The sequence below is a fragment of the Cololabis saira genome, chromosome 22 (assembly GCF_033807715.1).
Source record: "Cololabis saira isolate AMF1-May2022 chromosome 22, fColSai1.1, whole genome shotgun sequence".
NCBI classification, from domain to species: Eukaryota; Metazoa; Chordata; class Actinopteri; order Beloniformes; family Belonidae; genus Cololabis; species Cololabis saira.
In genome coordinates, this window is record NC_084608.1 from 7,474,276 (window position 1) to 7,486,358 (window position 12,083).

Genomic DNA, 12,083 nt, shown 5'->3' on the forward strand with positions numbered 1-12,083 from the left:
CATAAATAAAGAGGACATGGCAGAAGGGAGCGCTGCCAGACTCGGTAACCTCCTGTTTGTACTGTGGACTCGGAGGAGCGCTCCTGATTACACCATTGAGTGAATCATCCGCAAGGTCAGGCGTCCTCCTTCGCCCCCTCCCACTCCTCTCCCCTCTCCCACTCACGCAGTTCATATGGCTGCCCAGACGCATTCAGAGGCGCTGGAGAACCCGGGAACTGGCAAGTGTTTGCAGACATGTAAACACATGCCCACCTACACAAGCGCACGCTGGAAACGTCTGCAGACAAACAAGCACTACTGCGGTATTTTTATTAAGTGTTGCACGTGTGACGTAAGCCAGTTCCTGTGCTGGCGAAGACCATGTTGCCAGGAGATGTTAGATAGCAGTGAATGGCAGGAAATATGGCAGGAAATATAGTGAGTTTGATCTTTTAATTCTAATGCTGTTCATAACCCTGAACATGGGGCTGTAGGAGGAAGAGGTTTATAAGCAAGATTTGATATGAACATTTAGAAATAATACAAATGAAGACAGTTCTTTTAACTGTAAGGACTCCCGCTGGTCTTAAATAGCTGACTGGACTTAAGCAGTGTTCTTTGGCATGAGCTGATTTGTGTCATTGACATGAAGAGTCGGACACTTGGTGCTTTTCCACTAGTACCTACTCGGCTCTACTCATCTCAACTTGGCCTGGTTTCTTTTCCATAACAATTCAGCACCTGGAGCAGAAGTAGGAGGTTGGAGTGAAGCTGCTGTGACGTATTTGATTGTGTGAATTTATCGAAGAAGACAACACTAAAGATGTAGAACCTGGAGGAGATGATAGATGTGCTGCTGGGTCTGTGGATTGTGTTGATATCAAGTTAAAAAATGAGAGTGAGAGAAGCTTCAAGCAGCGATGCTTTTTTTTCCGTTTGTTTGTCTCGGCGCTGCTGAAAAGTCAGCTGGAGCCGTGAGCAGCTATGAAGAGACAGAGCTCCTGGTAGATCTGGTCGTTCCTTATCGCCCGTCTAGATCCCTTTTTAATTCTCTCCTCAGCACCAGGTTTATGAACATCTGACCCTCAGAGTTGGATCATGAAACAGACTTTTGCTGCCATTGCTGGTCGAATAAAATGAATAAGAAGCCGCGAGTCGCTCTTTCACTGATTTCCTCCTCCTGACTCAGACGTCTGACTCCAACCCCCCGACCAATCGGTGGCCTGTAGTGTGATGATGTCAGATACAGCCGACTCAGCCGCTTAGAACCTCGGCAGAATAGTTACAGAAAAGTATCTACTCGGCACGTTAGACCCCTGGTGGGAAAGAACCAAACTGAGGCGAGTCGGGCTGAGTAGGTACTGGTGAAAAAGCTTCATTGAATTCTTCCCAGCTGGGTTTTTAAATCACTTTTCAAGAAGTAACAGCATGACAGCTCTGTACCAACTTTATTTTCACCTGCATCAGTTCACAGCTCGCGGTTTTTGGACCTCACGTCGGCCTTTGATACAGTTGGTCACAGCAGCTTGTTGAATGGGATTCATGATGTTTTAGTGAATGGTTGAAGCAGTCTGAGGACAGTCCTGATGTTCCTGACAGATGTTCCACTGTCTGTATGGATGAGTTCATGTCAGAGGACTGTGGATTATTTAGGGATTGCTCAGGGTTCTGTTTCAGGCCCCATTCTGTTCTCTCTTTACATATTGTCCCATTAGGGCTCATTATTAGTCAGTTCGTCAACATTTCCTGCCAGGTTTGTGCTGGTGATATTCAACAGTACTGTTCATGTCACGACTGAGTTTGATTGTTGTGCTTAAATATATTGCTTGACAGACATCCAGAAATATTTGACAGGTGACTGCGTCCAATTACATCCAGATGGACAGTGTTATTACACAAATCCAGCAGCAGAAATGGCTCGTTACGTTTATCCACCCTGTCAAGCCTGAGGCATTCACATGTTGTTTTTAACACATCAATGTCTTTAAACTGTCATTTAAAACTTGTTCAAAAACAGTTTTCCCATTCAAGAACATTTGTGTGTCAAAGCCTGAATTAGACCATCGCTGTATTTAAAGTACTGTAACAGACTTTTCACTGGTCTTAGCAGAAAAGCCCCAACTCCCCCTCAGACGCTGCACAACACTGGAGCTGCAGCAGACGCAGCGAAGAATCCCTCTGGTTTCCTATGATTGTTTTGTTCATTAGTTACTGATTGTGTTAGTACTGTATACATTTAAGACTTTGGTGCAAACTTGTTTTTTTGCACGTTTCTCAGCATGTTTCAGACGTGTTTTCCTTGAACCTTCAGGATCCAGACAGAGAGCATTACAGGCTCAAGCGGTTGCACCTCAGCTTCCCTTGTTTTCATGCTGCCGTTATTATACTGATTCCTATTGTCCTCTAAACTGAAGATCTTGTCTGTTTTTATTTATAAATAAACTTGACTTGTAGACTCAAAACCATGAGGTTCTAATGAAAAAAAATCATTGATATAAAAAATAAAATCTCTTAAAACTACTAAAATAAGTTGTTTTCATTTTGAAGTTTGTGGAATCGTCGACATTTTGAACATGTTCATCACCATACCATAATATCACGGTAATCAAAACAGGCTTGGTTATTCAAAAACCCTAATAATGATGCAAAAAAGCCCACACTCCACAAACCTACACTCTCTGATTAGCCCGGCTTCTCAAGTGCATATCAACGCATTAATCAATGAACTGATGTGAACTTGAGTTCTTTGATGAGTGCAAATATAAAGTTAGTTTTAACTGCGACTCAAAAGTATTCCTCAACTTTGCTCTTCAAGATGAAAGGACTCCTGTTTCAAGATTAAACCCACGTAAAAAAGAATTCAAAAGATCAAATTCTTATGAATTTAGAAATACTGTCACACATGCCGTCATGTGGGGAGGAATGTGAAAAACAAGCACTTTGATGCTGCTGAAGGTGTTTCTGAGAGCTACCGAGTCCTTCTGTGCTCCTGACTGCAAACGCACGCAGGTACGCAGTCCACGAACTGCAACACTAATGGCCACGGTTGCATGATGTTTTTTAATTGGGAATTAATTATTCCGAATTAATTAATTCAGAATGAAACTATTTTCCTTCAAGTTTACACTGTACATGGAAATAGTAATTCCGAATTGAGGTTTACATGTACATGTTTGATCGGCTTTATCCAATTCCTCTTAAGGTCTGGGGGTTGGGAAGGTTCTGATTGGATAGGGGGGTGGACGTCTTTACGTATTTACGTCTACTGGGAGAAAACAAACTTGCTCGATAAGCAACAACATGGAGGGCCACTGCGGTTTCCTGCCATCTGTTCTTTTAATTATTTCCAGGTCCTCCAAGCTATTGATTAAATAAATGGTCTCTGCTCTTGATCACCGTTTACTGCGTGCTGCAAATCTTGAAACTTTGTTTCGAAAACAAGCCCAGCGTGGAATATAAGCGTCATGGAGACAGACGGGCGAGGGGACGAGCAGAAAGACCGGAATTAATTTCAAGCGGAATGAGTGTATACATGATTCTATTCAGATTTAAAATCGGAATAAACCAGCCACTTACTTTGGAATTAAGTTTAATTCGGAATGGCCATTTTCATTCGGAATTAGGTGTTTACATGGTCATTTTTACTCATTTTAAACCGGATTTAATTTTAATTCTGAATTAAAGAGGAATTAAACTTCCCATGTAAACGCACTGAATGAAAGACGATAAAAGCTGTCGAGTGCTTTCTTATCAGTGGAAATGTGAGGGAAGACCATCTCCGTGGTGGATCTGCAGGCCTGCACACGCAGCTGGTGCGGTTTCCATGTGACCGCCCTGATGAAATATTCATCCAGGAACAGCCCCGACTCCGGGAGCAGGCTGTGGTTACAACCAAAACCTTCCTAGTGATGCCAGGGCCAAGGCCATGCCGGCCAGATCCCTGTTTCTTCACCCCCCCCCCCCCCCCCCCCCTATACAGATGACAACAAACACACACAAAGGGGGGCATTCATTTTTGATGAAGCACATTAATTAATAACCCAGACATGACCCCGTTTCATTCTGCTGGTGGTCCTGGGTGAGTGGAGCAGGACCTAAAACTGTTTCCCTCCAGTACAAATAAAGGGGTGGGGGGGGCAGAACAGAACAGTGAGGGCGACAATGTGAGGAGAAGAGAAGAGAAGAGAAGAGCGGAGATAAAGCAGCCAGTGGAGAGGAAGAGAGAATTCAGGATTATCATGCTGAATACAGGAGGGGTTTGGGGGGAGGATACGGACTCTGAGTAAGTGCTGCATGTGAAACCGAAAGGGGCATTTCCCTGAAGTGGGGGGGAGGGAGGTGGGGGGGAGGCTTTTCATGCCCAAAATCCTTCCTGTGACTCCACAGTTCAGGCAAGCTGCTTAACCTCCAGTCAGCGGTCTCTGCCGGCGCTGCTATTCACATGCATCCTGCGTCGCCTGACAAACCCCCTGAACGGCGAGAACGAGGCTGCGCTCTCACGGAGCTGCGCTCTCACGAGTGTGAACACCCATGCCGGCAGCCAGGTGGTACTGAACATGTGTGGGCCGTGTCCCGCTCCCCGAGGTGACGGCGCTCGGGTCAGACTCTCGCCGGCTCCTGCGACGCGGCACTGACCCTGTACCTGCAGCCGTCTGCTCTCACGTCTGCTGAGCTGCACGTCAGGTGGGTTAGCTACAATCAAAAGGCACTTTTAGAGAAGACACCACCACGACTCTGGACAACAAAACCTCTCGTGTCATTCCTTTTTGATACATCTAAAAAAAACAGTTCATATTAAAAAAAATTAACAGTTTCTGACAGCAGACCTATTTAAAAACGCGTCTCTGCCGTGTAAATGCTTGTTAGAATGAGTCCTAACCTCCCGGAGACCAGCACTGTCCAATCTCAGGAGTAGAACAGCCTCCCTTTCTCTGAGCTCTGGTGCCGGCTGAGCTTGGCCAGCTGAGAGGGCGACGGGGGGACGTCCTGCCGGTAGGGGCCCTTGGGCTTGGCTAGGGCCTGCACCGGGCCCAGGGCCGGACCCAGGGCCGGGCCCAGGGCCGGACCCAGGGCCTGACTGTGCTCTCTGCTGAGGTCGTAGGCGCCGGGGCTGGGCGTTTCCTGCGCAGGAGGCGGCCGGGCCTTGCTGGCCTCCTGCTCCCTGCGTCTCTGCTCCTGCCTCAGCAGCTCCTGGGTCTCCAGGAGGGCGCGGGCGTTGAAGTTGGACGTTCCCCGGTAGCCATTATGAGAGCCCTGGCCCCCGGAGTAGATGGGGTTCTCCTTGGTCTGGAACCCCTCGGCCGGCGCGTACGCCGCGTCCCACGAGTCCTGCGACACGGTGCTGTGGTTCTTACGAGGCTGCCTGTACACAGAGACACAAGCAGAACAATCAATGTTAGTATTCAGTGAACAACCTGCATCTATACACAACACAGGTGGGGAGTAGGGATGAGAATCGAAAACCGGTTCTTGTTGAGAACCGGTTCCCAGTGTTTCAATTCCTTGGAATCGTTTGCCTTTTTTTGCAAATGATTCCTTTATCAATTCCAGTGGGAGCGAATGACGTCACCATTCGCGCATTCGCGCTCAGCAGGAAAACATGGCGACAAAGCGGCATAAACGCTCGAAAGTTTGGTTACATTTGACCAAAAAGGATGACAACAGGGCAACTTGCAATACTTGCAATGTGGACATTTCAACAAAGAGAGGAAACACTAGCAACATGCAAAAGCATTTGCATACTAAGCATGCAATAACTTTTAATGAATGTCGCGTGTTTGATCTGTTCCGAGTCCGGAGTGAATCTTCTCAACCTAGCAGCAGCAACGTTAGCCAGTCCTTTGCTGTTAATACTGCAGGTAAGTATTAAGATCTCACTGTTGACCTCACTTATATCTTTTTGTTCAAAGATACAAAACAAAGTTGATGCTAATCGACCTGTTTGTTCTCTTTTTTTCCAAATGAGAATCGATAAGAGCATCGATGAAGAATCAAATCATTAAACAGAATCAAAAATGGAATCGGAATTGGAAAAATCTTATCAATTCCTATCTCTAGTGGGGAGGACTCATTTTTTGTTTTGTTTTATTTAGGATACCCATTAGCAACAGCATTAGCTATTCTTCCTGGGGTCCAACATTAACAAACAACACACAAATTAACAATTAATGCATAACAGACATACATTATACATGACAAACAACACAATAATAGCCACAACTCCCTCAGTCACAAACAACACAGAGGATGAATAAATCCCCATCATTCTCAGACATAAATACATAGAAATGAAATCAAATAAAACACCTTCATAAACAATACCTGCCTGAAATGACTTTATCTTAGAATTCTTGACCACTTTTGACCTTTATTGTGAGAGGGTTTACACTACCTGTACTTCTATTCAAACTTCATTCTGTTCCTTCCAAATGTCAAATCATAATTCATTAAATTTTAAAAGATATTGTTTCAACTGAATCTTAAACCAATCTTTGCTTCTTGAGAGAAATATGAACTGGTATAGAGTTCCAGCCAACCATGACTCTGTAAAAAAAAGTTCTCTGTATCAAACCTGTTCTCACCCTCGGTAATATGAACCTCATTTCTGATGTTATGCTTGTATTGTAACCACATTAACTGAGTTTTTCTCTTTGCGGCCCCTCGGCCTGCACCACTGAAGGGGACTTGAAGAGAAACTGCACTTAAAGCAGCTATTTTCTCATATCATGACATCAAAAGAGGCATGTGCTTGTAGTATTCACTTAACACACCGAACACAACATGAGTGGGGTAAAGAAGGATCTGTTTTTCGCAGGCTGCGTGATTGCAGCGAATCCCGTGACACAAAGGCCGAGACACGCAAGAGACAGGAAACAAACGGCTGCAGACCGAGAAGCCCACAGCACAATTAGTTCCACATAGTAAACAAACACAAATGCTAAAACCTCCCTCAGAAAAATGGCAGCTTTTGTCCATTTAACTCCTCCTGGAGAAATGCAGATGGGTGTAGCAGCGGGACAGACAGAGTAATGGCAGGCCTCACGGTGTTATCTGCCTCCGACTCGTCTTCAGCCTGCCTGGAAGCTGCTGCACTGACAAGACGCTGGGAGATGCTCGCATAATCAAACCTCTCTCTCTCACTCCCTCTCTCCCTCTAAAAAAAGCACCCTCCATCTCATGTGCTCCGTTGCCCTTGAAGAGCCTTCCATGAAAAGGTTGTTTTGCTGGCATAAAGTCTCCTCCTCCATTATTAAGAACCATTAAATGCTGACGTGCGATGGAAGACAGGAGACGCTGTCTTTTGGATCAACGGCGCTGAGAAAAATCCCCTTCACACCTCCCTGACCTGCCCGCTGCTTTCAAGGCTTTTTTTGGGCTTCTTTTTTCCTTCTTTTTTTAGCTCGTGGCACAAGACTGCAGGAAAAGAGAGGAGGTCAGGATGCTTTAGACCCAAACACCTTCATTTACAGTCCCAGTGCAGACGGGAGCAGATTAGAGGAGACAACTGGGAGTTGATGGTATGTTAAAAAAAAGATACATAAATTCAAGTGAGTTGGATCTAAAGTCTTTGTTTTTACATTCTGCAGAAGGAATCAAGCTAACATCAACAAATGACTCAAAATCCCAACAGGTTTTGCAGGTTATTGTTTCACAGACCCGAGTCCTCACTAAGACCAGGAGACCCGAATTCCTAGATCTGGCTTCCTGTCTGTCACAGACTAGATGTTAAAATCCTGCTGGTCCATCATGAACCAACCAGAACCCTCAGGTCATCAGGGTCACGCCTACTTCCTGTACCCAGAGTTGCTCCTCACCTGTGGAACAAACTCCCAGAATGCATCAGGGCTGCTGAAACTCTCAGCTGCTTTGAGTAAAGGTTGAAAACGATATGGCAATATATCGCGATACTTTTCCAGCCGATTCAATATCGATATTCAAAATTTGAATATCGATTTTTTTTTTTTTTTTAAATATTTTTTATCCCCGATTTTTTTCCGATTCTATCACCCAGTGCTCCTACCTAAGTGACAGTCCTGGGCATTGCCACTCTCTACCAACCCTGGGAGGGCCCTGCACTGAGCTCCGGTTTTATTTCACGTTTTATTTCATTTTATAATTTATTTTTTATATAACACAAGTCCTTAAAAAGTCCTTAAAAAATGAAAAATAATGGACAGAGGTTTATTTATTTATGGATTTATATCTATACTGACTGATCACTGTGCCTGTCCTTGGTTTTAGTACCATCTTTCTTGTGTTTATTATCATTTGCCACATAATTAAAGCAACCTCATACTAAATGTAATGTTAATTTCATATGATGTAAATAATATGAAAAACATATACAAATATGTTGTAACTTTAGCTTGTATAGTTATAATAAAACATTGTTTTGACTCAGTTTGTCCCATGAATTGTCACTATAATTTGATGAACGTGCAACTCGGATTTTAAGATCCATCACTATCATCTGATGTACATATATACAACTTGGATTTTAAGATGTGTAATGCATTTTTAAATTTTTCGGTGAACTATGTAGAATATAATAATCGGGATATCGCATAATCGGGATATCGCAATGTGTATCGTATCGTGGCTCAAGTATCGTGATGCGTATCGTATCGTGAGGTCCTTCCCAATACCCACCCCTAACTGCAACCTTTATTTCTAGCATCTCATTTGTTTAAATCTATTTAACTGATGTATGTCTGTCTTTAATTTCTGCTTTTAAACTCTTTTCTACACTGATACTTTTAGATTTGAGTCTCAAAACGTAATCATATTTGAGCTCCTGTAAACTCCTTGCTGTTACTCTACAGCGCCCCCCCTGGTGACAGGCTGGCACATTAAAATAACAGCTATTATGAGACTGTGCTGTTTCGTCATTCAGTCCTGATTTTCATTTGGTGCCCTGTTTTACTAAACAAGTGCTTCCTTTGTTGCAGAACAATGCAAGACTGTTGATCGTGTGCTTGTTTCCTCCTTCAAATGTCACATAAGAGGTAAATGGACTCTGCAGATCTCCCTCTTGAGCGACGCTAAAAGGTAACTGAGATACAACACAGGTGATAAAACCTACAGTAATAAGAAGGTACCTTTGTTGTGATGATGCCGTCAACATGTGAACTCCATCAATCAGCCACAACAAAGACTTGTTCCATCAAGAAACCACACTCAGTTTGGTTACTCTGACTCACTGTCAGTTTACCAGTATTGCGTTTCATAAGCTCCGGCTGGCCTCGTCTGCGGCCACTAATATCAGATTAGCCTGCGTAGTTGCTTCACCGGAGTTCCAGTAACCATGACCTGGCAGCAGTTTCAGGAGGCTGTCAGACTCTCTGACTTTAGTTTACGTCCAGCTAGATAGTTCAGGTCTCAAGTAGTAGCTTAGGTACTTTTTACAATTAACACAAATTAATATCCGTGAATGGTGTTTGAGGTACCGGTATGTTTATGATATTTTTGTCACTTTTTGTATTATTATTAATATTTAATCATTGATTATTTAGTTAGTTTTGGTGGTTTAGTTTTGGGAACACACCCTTAGTATGTTTATGATATTTAGTATTGAGTACGTTTATTTTGGTACTTAATCATGCTTTTATTTTGAAGGTACTGGGTAGCTGGAGGGCACTGGGTGAGTTTACATATAGGGGTTGGCAGACACAGTTGAGGCACCTGAGAGGGCAGATGGGTTTTTACCAGGGCAAGAGAGGTGGTAAAGGGCCATTATTCTTTGTTTGTTTGTTTGCCAATGAAATAAACCTCAAGAAACTTTATTTTTTGCCTGGAAAATGGACTCCGTTTATCCTTCGTAAATTCACTCCCTAGGTGTCTCAGTGGCCGTTTGATTTGATTCAGTTTATTATAGTTTGATACTTTTGAGTTTTTTTTTTTTTTTTTTTTTATAATTCACCTGGAGACAAATAGCCACTACATATGGAGTTTATTAAAGATATTCGGGGAAAAAACTAGATACTATTTTTCTGTTAGGCAAGATTGTATTTGTGAAGTTACATAAATGTATTTCATTGCATTACAATTAAATCATGTAGATGTGCTGTATCCAAGGTACTATCTTAGGAATTAGGGAACAAATAGCAAAACATGCAAGTTTGACCTATAAAAGTACAGTAAACTGAGCCATACTGTACTTGGCTCAGGCTTTGGCCGTCTTGCTTCGTGGCCCGGTGCCGACATGTCACGCCACAGTCCCTCTTTGATATCAGCGCTGGTCACGGGACGGATCCGATCCACGCTTCACACTAACACGCACGCACAATGAGCTCGACTAACTGATCTCCTTTTGGATTCACCACATTTTGAGAAACTGTGGTTTTGGGAGCGGCTTTTGTGGCGACCGATTTAGCGAGGTTATCTCAGTCAGGTTTGGTGGGAAAAATAAAAAATCCAGCTTTTCTTAGCCCTTTCTCAAAACAGGGCCCAAGGCCACAAACTCTTGTATCAAGGGAAAAAATCCAGCATGAGGATTTTAAGCAATTTAGTTTCCCTGGAAAAAAAAAAAAAAAAAAAGTAACTGCTCCCTTTCATGACTATTGAATTCTCTCTCCTTGAAAATGTATTTTTAGCCGTCGTCCGTATGCGACTGTGTGCTCAGAATCAAACAATTTCAGCTTAACTAATCAGTATCTAAGGAGAGAGAGAGAGCTGGAGCAGAAGGTCTTGTTACGTGATGATGCCTCGGCAAGCTCGGGTCCACCTTTGTGGATGCGTTTATGTGCTGCACGCTGCTCCACTGAGTGTACATGTAGACAGTACTCGAGTTGTAAAAAAAAATCAGGGGGGATGGTGGATTTTATCATATGGGGACAGATAATAGTGCTGATTACAAATAATATAATATATTACAAATAATAGCAGTGACCAAAACACCTGCAGAAATACTCAGAAATGACATAGCAGCAATTAAATGCAGCCTTCTGTAAGCTTTAAATATCCACTGGGCTTACATAAAATACATCAAAACACAAAAATAAAAAACACTTTTCTGAACTTATCAATATGACTCTGTCCTTCACAGGATAAGTAAAATGGATCACTGCAAAAACTCACAATCTTAACAAGAATATTTGTCTTATTTCTAGTTAAAATCTCATTACACTTAAAACAAGACTCATCACTGGAAAAAACAACAATTTTCACCTGTTTCAAGTAGATTTTAACTTGAAATAAGTAGAAAAATCTGCCAGTGGAACAAGATTTTTTTTGCTTGTGAGAAGATAAATCTTGTCCCACTGGCAGATTTTTCTACTTATTTCAAGTGAAAATTTACTTGAAACAGGTGAAAATTGTCAAATAAGTTATTTTTCTGGTGTTATTTTTCTGGTGATGACTCTAAATGTTGAAATAGCAGTAAAACCACATTCATTGATGAAATGACAAGGGATGGAAAGGGGGGGTGGCAGTTTTACAGGGGGGGTGATTTGGACCGTTTTTATTTCAGGGGGGATGCCATCCCCCCTCATCCCCCCTCAACTCGAGTACTGCATGTAGAGTTCAGAGTGGGTTTGAGGATGAGGGTAATTGGCGGAGGGGCAGATGTAAGGACAGACTGCAGAAAAAGCCCCACCACATGCTCCGTATCAGGGCTTTCGCTGTCTGGACGAGCTGCCGCGCATTTACACCCGGCTCAGCTCAGAGAACGGCCGACACCGCTCGTCAAGGAGCCGCTTGTTCTAAAACCCCCGGACGATTCCAGACTGACCTTTAACTTTCTAATGTAGATGGGGGAGAACGGGTCCGAGGGAAATCTCAGGGAGCGGAGGGAGGGGAGTGGAGATGGAATAGCTCCACAGGAATGTAACTGTGATTGATGTGAGAGAAGATCTCGTTCTCTTATCAGCACCACTCCTGCACCGGAGTATGTCACAGAGTAGATTAGTTACATTTTCAGAGGGAGGGGATGGGAAAACACATCATGCCAGAGAGCGGGATAAATTTAGAATGACAGAAAATAACAAACAAAGCCAGGAAGTTGGCTCGGAGAGAAAAATCTGCGGCTGCTGTGTTTCTTTAAAACAGCTGGGAAGAATCAGACTTTATGAGAAGAGGGAGAAAAATTACACACACACACAGAT

General features: G+C 43.3%; 1 protein-coding gene across 1 annotated transcript in view; it reads right to left on the minus strand.

Moving 5' to 3' along the window:
* Positions 1-3,945: 3,945 nt before the first annotated feature.
* The window catches only part of LOC133423716 (partitioning defective 3 homolog), a 394,242-nt gene continuing 386,104 nt past the window's right edge, over positions 3,946-12,083 (minus strand). The window contains exon 24 of the mRNA XM_061714033.1: positions 3,946-5,344. Coding sequence (XP_061570017.1) covers positions 4,888-5,344 — 457 coding nt within the window. The 3' untranslated portion in view covers positions 3,946-4,887. The remainder of the gene's footprint in view (positions 5,345-12,083) is intronic.